The sequence below is a fragment of the Coturnix japonica genome, chromosome 2 (genome assembly GCF_054131305.1).
Source record: "Coturnix japonica strain WE chromosome 2, WE-NBRP24, whole genome shotgun sequence".
Lineage (NCBI taxonomy): Eukaryota > Metazoa > Chordata > Aves > Galliformes > Phasianidae > Coturnix > Coturnix japonica.
Genome location: NC_140664.1, coordinates 68,181,522 through 68,196,728, shown reverse-complemented (window position 1 = coordinate 68,196,728; position 15,207 = coordinate 68,181,522). Strand labels below are relative to the sequence as shown.

Sequence of the window (15,207 nt, the reverse complement as noted above, 5' to 3'; positions counted from 1 at the left end):
CCATCCATCCATCTTTTATAAATGCTTTTGGAGTTACACATTTCTAATTTGTAAATGAACTGACACGCATATAAATACGGAACTTACCCCTGTGGCCTCATTGTAGATTTGCTGAACAGCAGCTCGCCATATGGTAGCTTCTTAAACTTTTCTCTACCCACTGCAACATAAAATTGCCCTTTCTCCAAGTCTGACCCATTCTGAACATGTTTTCCATCTAAAGTGTAAAGTCTGAAAGAACAGGTAAAGTCTTAATATAATAAACATTACCATTTTACAAAATGACATAAATGACAGAACAATCTCACTTAAAACTAACGAAATATGAAGCATTATGACAGATAACATTTTCTCACCATTTCTAAATAAATGTGAAGAGTATATTAATTCTGTATTTAACACCTTCCCCTTGATATCTTGGGTGGGATCTGTTCTATGGGTTCTTGACCCCTCTCATACCAGATTCCATCTCCTATTTGTACTCTGAGCACCACTTAGCAATCTGGGAAGAACAGTGCATTCATGACCCCACAGATAAAGACCTAAGACCACTCCACTTAACAAAGTCAATAGATTTATTCTTGTATTATTATATAGCATAGAACGAAGTGTTGAATCTTGGCTCTACCTTAGAGACAAGGTAGAAAACTGCAGGAAATGTAATGTAAAAATGTATTATAACATCCTAGGCACCAACAAAAATAATATTATAATAATATAATAATATTATAATAATATTATTATATATAATATATAATAATAATAATAATAATATATATATATTATATATATAATAATAATTATATAATATATAATAATATTATAATAATAATATTATTATAATATAAAATAATTTAGTATATCTATTACAACAGGTAGATTTTTACCCTAATAATTTATTTTCATACACGTTACTAAGAAGGAAGAAATGCATTAAGGATTTAGGATTGGGATGAGCATGCATGACAACACACTACTTCTATGCTATCCCAATCTCTTCATTGTCAACTCTACCACCTTATTTAAGGAAGACCAATACAATCAGGAAGGAGGAAATATTCTACAACAAGAAAGCTCTTCCCTGTGAAGCAAATTGCAAAACTTGGCATTATTCAATTTAAAACTTAATGTTAAACTTCTGCACTTCAGTTTTTAAATTAAGGAATGCTGAATGGCCATCTTAAATTGCTTTCTCTAAGTCTTCTTCCACAGGAACTACTTTATGTTATTCACAAATATCAACAGTGTAAGGAGACATAAAATGATACATGCACCTATGCAATGTACCTTCTAGGAAGATTACCAACAGCCTGCCTTGAGAACATCCCTGGCTCATAAAGTGAAATATACATATATATATTGGATTTAAATGAGAAAAAAAAAATGCCTCTAAAGTTCATAAAAGCAGGGGCACAACCTTGAATATATATATATATGTATACATGTATGTATGTATGTATATATAACCAGTCACAGAACCACAAAATAGCTGAGGCTGGACAGAATTGCAGTAGACTGTTTTGCACAACTACCCTGTACAAACCAGGAAAAAATCCAGAAGGTTGTTCAGGGCTGCATCTAGCTCTATTTTGAAAAATTTCAAGGATTGACACCCCAGAGATTTCTAGGCAGCCTATTCCAGTGCTTGATAACTCATATAGTAAACTTTCTTTCTTTTGCATTTCAGTGGTATTTTCTGTATTTCAGTTTGTGAACACTGTCTCATGTTCTGTCACTGGACACCACTGAGAAGAGTCTTACTCTGAATTCTTTACTCATTCCCATAAAATATTTACACATATTCATAAGATCCCCCTGGGGCCATCTTCGATATAACCAAACCAGTCAGTGAAGAAGAAAGGGGAACTAAAAATGCATTTTTTCAAAGGGGAAATATATACGTAACTACTGGCATAACCAGCATCACGCACAAAATGTCTGTGGCACTACTTATGCAGCTTGTTACCCACTCAACAAATCCAAACCATTTAAAAAAATCCTGGGTTCTCCTATACTCCTCTAGACAATATTATGCAGGAAACGTTCTTGCACTCATTTCTGCTCACTCACACTGGGTGATAATCAAAGGCTTGCCCTGTAAGATCATGGTGAACTCCCATTTTCCTTCCTGAGTCCCAGCCAAAAAGTGGCAGTCAAAACAAAGCAAACATATGCTGACAAAGTGGACAGCAAATTGAAGAGCTATTATTTTCAAACACCTGCCTGCCCACCAAATCCTTGATGATCAGTTTGCTGTATCCCACCCCCAAGCACAACTGGTAAGTAGAAAGACTACTTTCTCCTTGTCTACTCTCTCATATTTCTTACTTATAATTCTGTTCTTACGTTCATGATCAATTATTGTTTTCAAAAGCCACATGTGAAACTACAAAAGTCTTGGCAGCTTTCAAAGGCATTTAATGACAAGGAAGAAAAACTGACATACACATAATGCAGGTTCTCATAACTCCAGTTAGCCTTCCTGGAATTAATGGTCTTATAGGACCTCTCCTAACAGTAATATGCTTTTGGCAATTCCTAGTAATTAAGGTATAACTTATTAAAGAATAATAATCACTCTACCAGTATATTCAATATGCATTCTTAACATTTTAAGAAAAAGACAGTGAAAACTGGATTAAAAGAAGACCAGAAAAAGGAAAACATTTAATAATTCAAAGCACTGTGTGCATTATCTTGTTTTCAAAATATTACAACAGAATACTGAAAAGAATACTGAACAGAATATTTCTCAAAAGCAATTTTAAGTACACGCATAACTATATATGTTTTCCTTTATATCATTCAGATTCATCAAGGAGAGATAGGAAGAAACAAGGAAAAAAAGACAACAGGTTTTTAAATCCTTAATCAGCCTAGAAGTAGGAAAAAAAAAAAAAAAAGATTTTGTGAACAGCTGTTACTACATTCATTTTAGGGTTATGATAGCTGATAATCAGATCCAGAAAGCTGCAAAATGAGTTTGGGTTTACTTTGAAGGACGTAATGGTGGTAAAAAGCCAGACAACAAAAGAAATGCAGGACTGAGGGAAAAAAACTGATGAGAGCTAATACTCAAAAGACAGCACAATCTTCATCTTTTATGGTCTGTACCACCTCTGGAAAGGTAATCACAGGAACTGAGACAGATCATTGCAGTTTCACTGATTTGAGAAAGATTTTGCAAGCTTAGCCTCAGAGATTGCAGAAGCCATGAAGAAAGATTTTCCAACCCTTTCCTATCTGAAGAATGGACTTCTGTAATGTGCTCTGCATGAGGTAACACTGGAACGACAGTCTTTTACCACTACACATCTTTGGCAGCCTGCTTACGCAGTGAAGTTTATCATGGAGACCACATATAATTTTGCTCTAAAACCTGGGGCTACAACCAGATATTATTTTAAAGAGCTTATTTTACATTTCAAGGCCTTAATGTGATTGAAATCTATCTACGAGGTACGCAAGGGATATTGTAACAACTAGAGTAGTGGAAAATACTGGAAAGCCCTGACTCTTACCAGGAGGTTGAGCTAACTAATTATAAAGCATACCTTTGTCAGAGAACAGATCTGCAAAGACCAAATGATATAAAACATTTTCCTTGAAATCGTTTGCCCCAGTGAGTTAAAAAATAAAAATTTAAAAAAAAAAACAAAACACAAACAAAAATCTATCAAAATTAAAGGCAAAAAGAACATTCCAGATATTTTGACAGGCTTTACAGAGGCCACTTGTGTCATTTTAACATGCTATTTCAGTATTTATATTACCTATGTTGGACTATTACCGTACTATTACATACCTGCTAATTAAGCATTTAGACAAGAAATATCATTTAGATAAGAAATTGAATAATACCAAGAGCTTTGGTGGAGTTTATTTTTCTTTTTAAAAAGCAGTTGAAATGAAACTGATCTGGAGTGAATGTAGTTCCAGGTTCCCAGAATCATAGAAGGGAGTTCTAAAGACCGCTCTTATAGAGGAAATTCCCATAAAGCAGGCATGATCAATTATCTACTTCTAGAATTTTAAAAATATATGTAAACATAGCAACTGTATCTCACAAATATTCAGCCTCCTGATACCTGTGCACAGCTCCACTTCTGAGAGAAACTTTTGCTGTAACCATTTCAAGAATGTGGTCCCAGTGATTCAGGGTCTTCCTGGGAATAAGGAGTCGTACTACAGGGCTAATAAGGTCTCCATTAGCAATCAGGCTGAAATAAAGCAAAGTAATACAATTTGAAGGACCATTTAAAGCAAAAATCATCTGAGTTAAGACGAGAGAAAGGGAGAGAAAGGGAACCTCTCAGTAACTGTAAATTCAACTTACAAAATTGTATAGGGCTCTTGGAGTGGTTTTCTAAACCGTGCTGACACAGCAATTCTACTGTGAGTAACTGGCTTGACCTGCAAGGACAAAGAGAAATAGAAATCGCTCAGTCTTCACAATGGAGTAGAGCTTTCCCTGACTACCAACAAGAAGAGTGGAGAACCTGGAGAAAAAAAATCCTGTTTTTAAATATGCCTATTATTCCACCCCAGCTTCACCTTTTACAAAGCATAGACAGTTATTACTGCAGCTCCATAGGCTTGTTGAATGACAACCATAGCATAGTTGCATGGGAACTGTAGAGTCATGGCCTGAACCACTGACTGAAAATAGGATCAGGTCAGCCCTGGGAGCACAGGTGAAGGCAATTCAGCTGTTTGACCAGAACGAGTAGAGCGTGGCTACACCTCTCTTAGACCTCATTTAAGGTCTGACTGCTGCTGGGGAAGGATCTTCGGTTAGAGATCCATCGCTTGTGGAGTTTTTCCCTACAAGCCTAGACCTTCAGAGACGGGTGATTATTCCTTTCCTGTTTGTTGGCTTTGCCATTCCACTCTTGTATGGCCTTTCTGCTGCACTAATCTTTCTGACAGTAACAAAAGTGCAGCATAGCATAGAGAAATTCTCATCTCTCACTGGAAACAGTATATGGGTGTCTTTGGAGGCTTCTCAGCCAACATTCTGAGGCACATGAGAAAGCAATTCCAAACACTGTTCTTACTTTCTTAGTTGTCACTGCTAATAACTATGGCTCAGGCAATTGAAAACAAATCACATTTTAATAATAAATGCTACCTCTAGTGTGATAAAGTGTTTGCTCATTAAGACCAGGATGTGGCAACAATGTTTGTAAAGCGCGCGAATTTACAGGTAGATTTTGCAAGTCTCAGCAAGTCTCAAGAAAGGACCAATCAACTAACGACACACTAGCCTAACGACCAAGGCCGACCAGTCGGATACCAGCACACCCGGGACCTGACAATACAAAAGAAGTTGCAAGGAACAGGAACGCGCGGCAGTTGGAGGAACGATAATCCCCCTGTCGTCCAGCGCTGAATTGCCTTTTTGTTTTACCCGTTACAATTAATAAAATTTTCTGATTGGAATATAGTTGACTCATTGGCGTATTGCTTATAAATTGATGACATCTAGGTCTTACTGCTATAATGTAATAAGTTTTTTTTTTTTCACTCGTGTATGGGTTTTTCCATTCTTTTGGATCAGTAATTTATAAAAGTTGCTGAATACTATTCTCATTTTAGAGATGTGATTCAAGAAAATGGAGCTGCAAAATAAAGCATGGACATTTCTAACATTATTCCCTGTACTGAACAGATATCAGACATCAATCAGGATGTTCAACATTAATATTACTATACTGAAATGAAAGTTATGCAGTATTTCAAATATTTCAAATTGAAAAAGAAAACAATGCGATAGATAGATGGAAAGATGCAAAGACAGATAGACTCCAAACTCTGATGAGACCATAAAACCACACTTAGATCCTGTCTGCAATGCAATGCTCAGGTTTCTATGACCCACACTTTACCAGCACTAGTTAGAAAGCGTTCCCTAAACGTGCAGAAGCTCTTCAGGATAGTCCCAGGTGTGCCCAATTATTTACTTGTTCCTACAAGCTGATGAAACCATTAATTTTGAGGCAGGCCACTCAGAAGACCATGGTGTTATTGCATGCAGCCTAATCACTAGGCCCCTGAGAAAACACGTAACCTGACAAATGCTAAGGGCTCATTTATGATTCAAAGGATTGTATTTCTGCCAGTAATAGATACTGTGGTATCACCTTGCAAGTCTGGCTTTTAAATTGCTCTCTCAAGGAGTTATTAATATTTCTGGCAGCCTTTTGAAGCATAAAAGGCGGTCCTGTTCTCAGACAACAAAGCTGCAGGAAATGGTAAGATAGGGTCAGCGTGGACAGACACTCAATATTTTTCGAAATGCAGCCTACAGCAGAACAAAATACAAACTTGTATGATTTTGTTAAATGTGCCTAAATCAAACTTGTCTCCTGTATTAGAAGGTGGAAATTGTATGTTAATATAGTATTACATTGCTTTGGCAGGGGGGTTGGACTCGATCTCTAGAGGTCCCTTTCAACACCTACAATTCTGTGATTCTGTGATTTGCTAATGTAAGGCCATAAGAAGCAGCAAATAGAAATGCTAAGATAATTGTGATAATATGGGTGTGCTTAAAACACTGGGCAGGTGGTTTTTTTTGGCCACCACAATCTTCAAGTTTCTATCTCATATTGTTTAGAACAACTTCTGTGCCTAATGTTAAACTGCTTTCAGGTGTGAAAAGAGCTTTAATTTCTAAAGCAAGCCACAATGTTTAAATTTGCAGTGGCAGACATCAATAAAATACCAAGTATTTAGCTACTACAAATCAGTGCAGTTCCTTTGAAGTATGTAGAGTTATGAAAACTCACTCCAGAGGAAGACTAGATAGGGGATTTAATTAAAGAATACATGAGACTGCTGGTATTTCTCATGTAGGAGGTACCACAACATTGCACTGTCTGGAATAGCCTGACCCCTAAGGCACTACAGTTACACATTAATGAAGACGTGAAGGTTTGTGCTTACATTAACAGATCAACATCACTAGACCCCTAGATCCTTTTCTTCCCATTTGCATCAGCATTTTTGAGCATATCTACATTAGTCAATGTTCTGGGCCATTATGATTTTATCTTTAAGTTTTTTTCATTTTCAGAGAGGTTTGGAGGGACCATCAAAGAGCAGTTTCCACATCCTACTACCAAATGCTTGTTTCATAATTTGCCATAAGATATTCATGTGCAGTACTATGCAACATACAACAGGAACACAAAACATTTAAAAAAGGAAGGAGAAAATATAATACTAATTGAAACTTAAGCAAACAAGATAAAACTAATCAGATGGGAATCTGCAATGCAAGAAGAGCCACCTAAGCAAGAGCCACCTAAGCTTGGAAATGCACTATGGGACCTCTGACTCTTAAAACCACCAGAATTTTTACCCTACCATTCTATCAAGAATTTCCTCCTTCGTACAATCTCCCTTACAATAAGAGTACACTGGAACCTTCTCAATGCAGAGAACAGCTGCTACTTGCTCATAAACTTAGTGAAGTGCCTGGCAGAGCCTGAGAAAAGTAAAACAGCTGAATTCAACATCAGCGAGGCTCTAGGAGCAAAGATCTTTGTGGAAAAAAAAAAAATGAATTTCAGAATACTTTCTACAGAGTGTCTCTTAGAGCTAAGCACACATCTTCAGGCACAGCTCACTGCAGTTGAATATGTGCTGCTGAATGTTAGCTGCAGCTGAGTGCCTCTTAACACTCCTTTGAAAACACAAAGCCACTAGGCAGCTAAGCATTTAGCTGGTGCAATGTTAGAAAAAAAACCAACAGAATAAAGTATAGTTACTTTATGACATTTTATACAACATTTATTGTTATAAAATATGCTAAATATTCACGAAATTTAACAATCATGTACAACACACTTAGCAAACACACACAAGACATCACATAATCTACTATAAGTACTTACATCTTCCACTGTTGACTGCTGGCAAAACAAAAACAAAACAAAACAATCAACAGCCAACCTATCCACTCAGGCTTACTATCATAAATACTTACATTAAAAACAGTTTTTCTGTGGAAATCATTTTGAACAAGCATGCATACAGAGCTATATGTAGCCACGTACATTGTTTGTGTATGTGCGTACATTTACACATCAACTCAATACAGTTTTCATTCAAAATTTTCTATAATGCTTACATTCAGCTGACACTGTGAAAGACTGAAGATCAACTAAAAGAAGTCAACCTTTTTCAAATATTGTAGATGGTCCTGGCACTCAGTTCTAGAATACTTGCTATATTAAGGACAGATTAGATGTACAGCACTAAAGGAAAAGTGCCGTAATTGAAAAACAGCTATTTAGGTAAGGTCTCTGAGCAGCCCACACTTTGGTTTGAACTAAAACCTTAGAAAGAATGTTTTTCATTTCTTCACAAATAGCCAGTAAAAAGAAAAAAATAATCACTAAAATGGAGATGCAGCGAAATATTACCTATTTCTTTCGGCTCAGGTAAAATTATTGGTTTCTCCCTATGCGTAAAGATTTTTCTTTGTACCAGGAGAGGTTTAGACTAGACATAAGAGGGAATTTTTTTCTCTCAGAGAGTGGTCAGGCACTGGAATGGCTGCCCAGGGAGGTGGTGGAGTTGCCATCCCTGGCAGTGTTCAAGAGGCGTCTGGATAAGGAGCTATGAGATATGGTTTAGTGGCTTGCTGTAGCAACAGTAATGGAAGGATGGTTGAACTAGATGATCTTGTAGGTCCTTTCCAACCTTGTGATTCTATGATTCTTCTACAAGTGCCATGTTACATTTTTCACATACTCTATTCAACCAGAAGCTGGAAAGTAGGACAGACTTAGCAAACTGCTCAACGTTTGTTTCTGTTGGGTACCTGGGACTTGAGAAAGGTGTGTGACACTTCAGAGAATCAGTCCTATATCATAAAAGTATACTGCTCACTAAGTAGTATTTTAATTGTCCTCTGAACTTACCATGCTGCATATTAAATTTCCAAAAATGAAGTGATGTTTATGCACTGGAGAATAGTTCAAAATAGGAATGGGACATTCTTAGCTTGACTTTTCCCTCCAGTGTAATAATTGTCTGATAGTAATTTCACAGGCAGCCATGAAGGACTGGGAAAGAAATGGTGTCACTGATTTATTTCCTTTTCTTACCAGAAGAGAGTCCTGTCCAGCAGTATTTATGGGTTTACAGAATTTATGAAGCCATGCTGGGTGGCAGAAAGACATCAGCCAAGAAACCTCACCTCTCTGAACCAGGTGCTCTGTGAGTTTGGTTTATACCAGTTTAAAAGTTTGCTTTTCTCAATGGTTTATTAATAATATCTTGGGCACTACTAACATTTCACTTATTACTCACGTCACTTTAAGCTTTGGAAGTTTTAATATTTCAACACAATGTCACATACCAACTTTATCAGCTCATGCAGTGAGCCGTGGCTTTACCAGTTTGTTACAATTGCCTGTTTGTTAATCAATGTGCACAGGAAAAAAAAAAAAAGAGAACAAATATTTGCATTCCCTTAGGGTAGAACAGGGGTCAAAAGAACTAAAACCCCATTTATACATACAGTCACCATCCGATGATGTGAAACAAAGGAATGTTCAAGGTTGAGTGATCAAAAGCAAATCAGAAAGATAAAAGTGACTTTTTCTAAGGCTATTACAACATAAGAAATATTTTACCTACTTCATAGGAATGTGACATTTTAGGAATGGGCATCCTAGTACATTTTGACTAAATATGAATCAGATTCACAGAGGAGTTTTGTCAGCACAAAAATGTTTCATTTATCCTACACAGTAATAAATCTAGATAATTTACTTTTCCCTGGCCATGTTACATTGCTAGATGGTACACTGGATAGTAAAAACAGCCTTGAGCAAAAGACTAATGGCCTTCCTGCTGGCATAAGTACAAATGAATACGAATATTCAAACTCCTATTAACTGGTTGGATTTCCAGGTATATATAAAGTAGATCACAACATCACAGCTGTACACAAACTTTTTAGCCCATACAAAGTAGAGATGAGTCAGAAATTAGCTATATCAGACAGAACAGGCACATATAGACTCACTGTGTCTTATAGATCACAAGGATCCTATAGAATTCCCAAAGTGTTTAAAGCCACTCTTTTCTGAAAGAAATAGCTGGGGTCACTATGTTTACTTCCAAGGTAAATCACCCTCCTTTTCACCCATGGTAAGAGAACTGGTGCATAAATATCCCATGTATCTAGGGGAAGTTTTGCTTCATTTTGTTAAATCCTGAAAAGAAAAATGTTTCATCCAGGATGTGTTATAGCTCAGGGGCACTTGATTAGGAGCCATACCTCCAGAGTTCCTAAATCAGATTATAGCATGGCTTTATCTGGCCAGGCATTTAGGCATTTAGTCTGTGCAGGGCTCCAAAATCGTATCACATCCGTGTTGCTTTTGGATCCCAAGAATAACTCCTATTTCTTCTGAGTTGCATGATACTCCACCTACACTGCATAGCACATACACAACAATGGGATCAATAATGCAGATACTATCCAAGCAAAGCAAATTGTGATGTTGATTTATGTCACTGACATAATATTTTCAATTCTTACAATTTTTATGCCTCAGAGCTTGAGCATCTTCCCTAAATTCATTACACATTTAAACCAAAAAGAAGCCTCTGATCTTCATGGCTGACCAGAATGGCCTAAACCTGTGAACAGTGACGGCTGAAGAATAAAGATCAATCATAATAAGATCATTTTTTTCCTCATTTTTAATCAGAGTTAAAAGTTTTTAATGCTTTACAGTAAGCAAATTTAACATGCAGCAGCATTAAAAGCTTCAGCACTGGCATCTCTTCTTGCATAGTTCTTCATACAGGACTATGCAAACAGTAATTTTTACAAGGCAATTAGAGAAAAAAAGACACAGCTATATTTTAATGGGATATCTAGACAATTCTTCTCCAAATCCTCCTGGCATTAGATTATAAACACTCAGGAAGAGTATCTGTTTTGTACATCTTGTTTTCCTAATTATGTTACCAAGATACTAAATACCAAACAGTGTAATAGAAAGCTTAACTATTAAAGATATTGCTCAAGAGATTAAAGATGTATATCCTTTTTTTTTTTTATTTTATTTTATTTAACATTTTCATACCTTTTTTTAGTTTATTTTACCTTTCCCATATCGCACCCACAGTATAACTCCTAATTACACTGCACCTCAGAGAAACTATAAGTTCCTTACTCAGACTTCTAACAGCAGTAGAAGCAATCGAGCTGTTCAGATGTAGAATTACAAAATAGTAGGGTTTTGTTTTGTTTTAATAATGGCATAGAATTATGAAGTGGACTTTTATCCATAATTTCTTCCCAGATATATAAATATTCTGTGTACAGTAATTTTGTACACCACCATTTGTGTTTGTGTGTTACAAAACAACAACAAAAACACAGAAAACACACTTACTCCTGTGAGTATACATTGTTTTGGTAGCAGATGACTGTAACTTTTGCATATTGGAATAATTTCTAAGATATTTACTAGGGAATATTCTACTCAGCTTTCATGAGGCAACATCTGGAGTATCATGTCTAATTCTGGGCCACCCCCCAAGTGGAAGAGACCTGGGCATACTGGAGAGGGTTCAACAGAGTCCACTGAAGTAATGAAGGGGTGGGAGCAGCTCAGCTATGAGAAGGGGCTGAGAGAGCTGGAACTATTTGGCTGGAGAAGAGAAGGCTCAGGGGGGATCTCATCAATGTCTATAAATTCCCAATAGGAGCATGCAAAGAGGATAGAGCCAAGCTCTTTTCATTGGCACCCAGAGCCAGTACAAGAAGCAGTGGGCACAAACTGGAATATAAGAGACTCTCTCTTAACACCTGGAAGCACTTCTTTACTGTACAGTGATGGAGCACTGATGCAGATTGCCCAGAGAGACTGTGAAGTCTCCTCCTTGGAGATCTTCATCAGCTACCTGGACATGGATCTGGGTACCTTTCTCTGTCTGCCCCTGCTTGAGCAGAGGTTGAACCAGGTGGACTCAAAGGTCCCTTTCAACCTCAGCCATTATGTGACTGTGTGATTTTCAGGCACTTCCTAACCTTAAGATAATTGTATCCTGTACACAGAAAAAAGAGAAGTTCTTCCCTATGTTCATATGGAACTTGTGTTGCAGTTTTTGCCCGTTGCACCTTGCTCTTGCACACTGCTGAAAAGAGTCCGGCCCCATCAACTCAATTCCTACAATTTAGATGTTTATAATTTGGTAATTTTAGATATTTGTAATATTGTTCCATTCCTTGAACAACACAGTTTTCTCTAACAAATAGCTACCCCCAGAATCTGCAAATCCTAAAGCCCCATTCATTCTTCAGCAACTTACCACAAACCTTACCCAACGACAAGTAAAATTAATCTTTCTGAGAGCACAGGGAGGGACCATTTAGATCAGAGAGAATGTCTGAAGAAATATGAATGTCCACACTGCACACATAATAATTGGAAAATAATCTTCAGTGCTTTTTAGCGAACAATTACTCTTACAATAAACAAATGGTAACTATGTTGGTCAGATTTCCTCTAGAGATTTGCTAGATTCCTCAGGCACATCATTTAAAACGTATTTATACTTGCAGATCACCTTCACCAGAACACAAATTTCTCTTTCAAAACATGAAACTCAGCTGCCAAAAGAAGTGAAGGACAGACACATGCCTGAGGAATATCTTGTATCAAAGCTTAAGCTTGGGCCAGGATGAAATGTTTTTGGTATGTTCTCTATAAGTAACTTAATTAAAGGTTTTGAGACATATTATTACAGCAGGAGGGCACCGCCAGGGGCTTCAAAACAATCAAGAGCCTGGATGCCATCTGAGCAGTGCACAGGTTTCACATGTTCCTTTCAGAAGTTCCTTTCCTTACCATTTTCTCTGGTTTAAAGAGGGAGAAGCCAGAAATTCAGATTTACTCTGTACCCCACTCTCCTCTCAGAAAGTCTAAACTGAGATAAATGTGACAGTTCTGGGGGATTAGCTGGCTGCAAAAGCCACCAAATGTGAATTAAAAACTTTTTAAAAGACTTTTTCTAAGAAGCTTGCTTCAGCCCTCCATGCATGTTAGCTACCACAGTGATACAGGGCAAAGACATTTTGTCAAAGAGTAGTAGGAAAAGAGTAGTGCTATATCAGTGAAAAACTTGAGTCAGATAAAAATTTACTCATACAGACAATCCTTCTGTCTTCATCACTGGTGTTCACTGCCTTATTTCTAGTTTGTTCTTCTCTTATATCTGAACAGTGCTGTGAAAATGAGCTGACTGGCACACTGTTCTGGTGCCACAGCTGCATGAGAGCTATGGAACAGCTGGGGCTTTTCCAAAACTGCTGCACTGCAGATAATGTTAAATGAAGTGTAGTACAAATGGTCAAGAAAGCACTCGCACCCCTAGCAGTGGATGAAGAGAGATAATGAAGATGTGGTTTTTAATCCCACCTGCTCTAGCAGCTCACAGCAGTGGATAATTTGTGAAGATGTACTTGATAATTTCTCAAATGTTACTTATTCAAAGCTTATCTCAGAAATCGGGAAACTGAGAGGATATGCTAATGTAGCCCTTCTTCATTCGTTATCCTCTATTAATAGTGGTCTACACACAAAGCGTCACACAGAAGTACAAGATCTTCGGGGTGATCAGAGAGCTGGAGCACTTCCCTTATGGGGACAGGCTATGAGAGTAAGGGCTCTTTGGCCTACAGGAGAGAAGGCTCAGAGGAAACCTTATAGCGGCCTTCCAGTACCTGAAGGGGCCTACAGGAAAGCTGGAGAGGAACTTTATATAAGGGCATGTAGCAGCAGGATGAGGGGAAATGGCTTTAAAGTGGAAGAAGGTAGATTTAGACTAGATATTAGAAAGAAATTCTTCACTGTGAAGGTGGTGAGATGCTGCAACAGATTGTCCAGAGAGGGTGTGAATGCCACCTCTCTGGAAGGATTCAAGGCCAGTCTGGATGTGACTTTGAGCAACCTGGTCTAGAGAGAGGTGTCTCCACCTATAGCAGGAGGTTGGAACTAGATGATCTAAAAGGTCCCTTCCAATCCAAATTATTCTACAAAGAACAAGACCACAATTTCAAGTCTATAGCTGGGATAGACGGATGTCTAACAATAGCTATTTCCTATTATCTGTGTGTTTGACTTCCATACTTCAGTCATTTGGAAGTCTTAGACTGGTAGAATTAGATTTTAAGAAACCAGATAATAAGAAATTAGATTTTAAGAGACCAGACATGGATTAAAGAAATCTATCATTGATTTTATAGATTATAACATAATTTCATTGAAGAAAACAGTGAAACCTGATGCATTTCAGTAGACTGGATAAGGTCTTTTTTTAATAATGTTTTTAAAGACTCAACTATTACTAATAACTGTGTCTCACAGACCAAGACAACAATTATTTTGCAAGATTATAACTGTTGTTATTTCTGTCATATTTAAAATATTTTTATACGTAATACATATTTTTAAAAGAAAAGCCCTAGAAAATAAAGTGTTATGTGCACTTGATGCACTACAAAAAAGGCTGAAACACAAGCTATCTTGACAATACTCTTCCTGTGCTACCGGAAGGGGTGAAGCCCAGCTCCACCTCTGCTAGATACCATTTAAGGGCTGACTATCACTGAGGAAGGATCTCTTTTGGAGATTGTTCCTTATGGAGTCTTTCAGTAAGCCCATGATAAGGGTATGCTCCATCCATTCTTCTTCAACATAACAACTTGTTAGCCTAGCTCTCCTGTGTATTTCTTAAATATAACATCAGTATATTCATTAATTACACGCAGTCAATCAGAACCATTGTATTTGAGATGCTTCAGCTAAAAAAAGAAATAAGTCATTCTAGGCAAAACTAATACTGCCCTTTTCAGAATCCTAGGGATTAGAAGGGGCCTCTAGAAATCCATTCCCAGATGTTAAAGTTCATCATCTTATAAGAAAGGACACTAGGGGATTTCTTTAAGTAAGATATTGGAACACTTAAGGTAAAGAAGATTACTTAATTTACTGTTGCTGTTTTATTTCATTATTATTATTTTTCCTGAGGAGCACTTTCCTTAGAAGATCAGACTCACAGTTACAGACTTTTGTAGAGGGACCTATTCCTGATATAGTACTTACTATATTTTGTCACTCCCTGAGAGAAGTGAGAAGACAGTTTAGTAATAAATTAATGCTTTGTATT

General features: G+C 37.1%; 1 protein-coding gene across 1 annotated transcript in view; it reads right to left on the bottom strand.

Annotated features, from left to right (window-relative positions):
• Positions 1-15,207, bottom strand: part of DCDC2 (doublecortin domain containing 2) — a 44,310-nt gene that overhangs the window by 21,531 nt on the left and 7,572 nt on the right. The window contains 3 exon segments of the mRNA XM_032442511.2: positions 88-231; positions 4,089-4,220; positions 4,337-4,413. Of these exon segments, the coding sequence (XP_032298402.2) occupies positions 88-231; positions 4,089-4,220; positions 4,337-4,413 (353 nt within the window).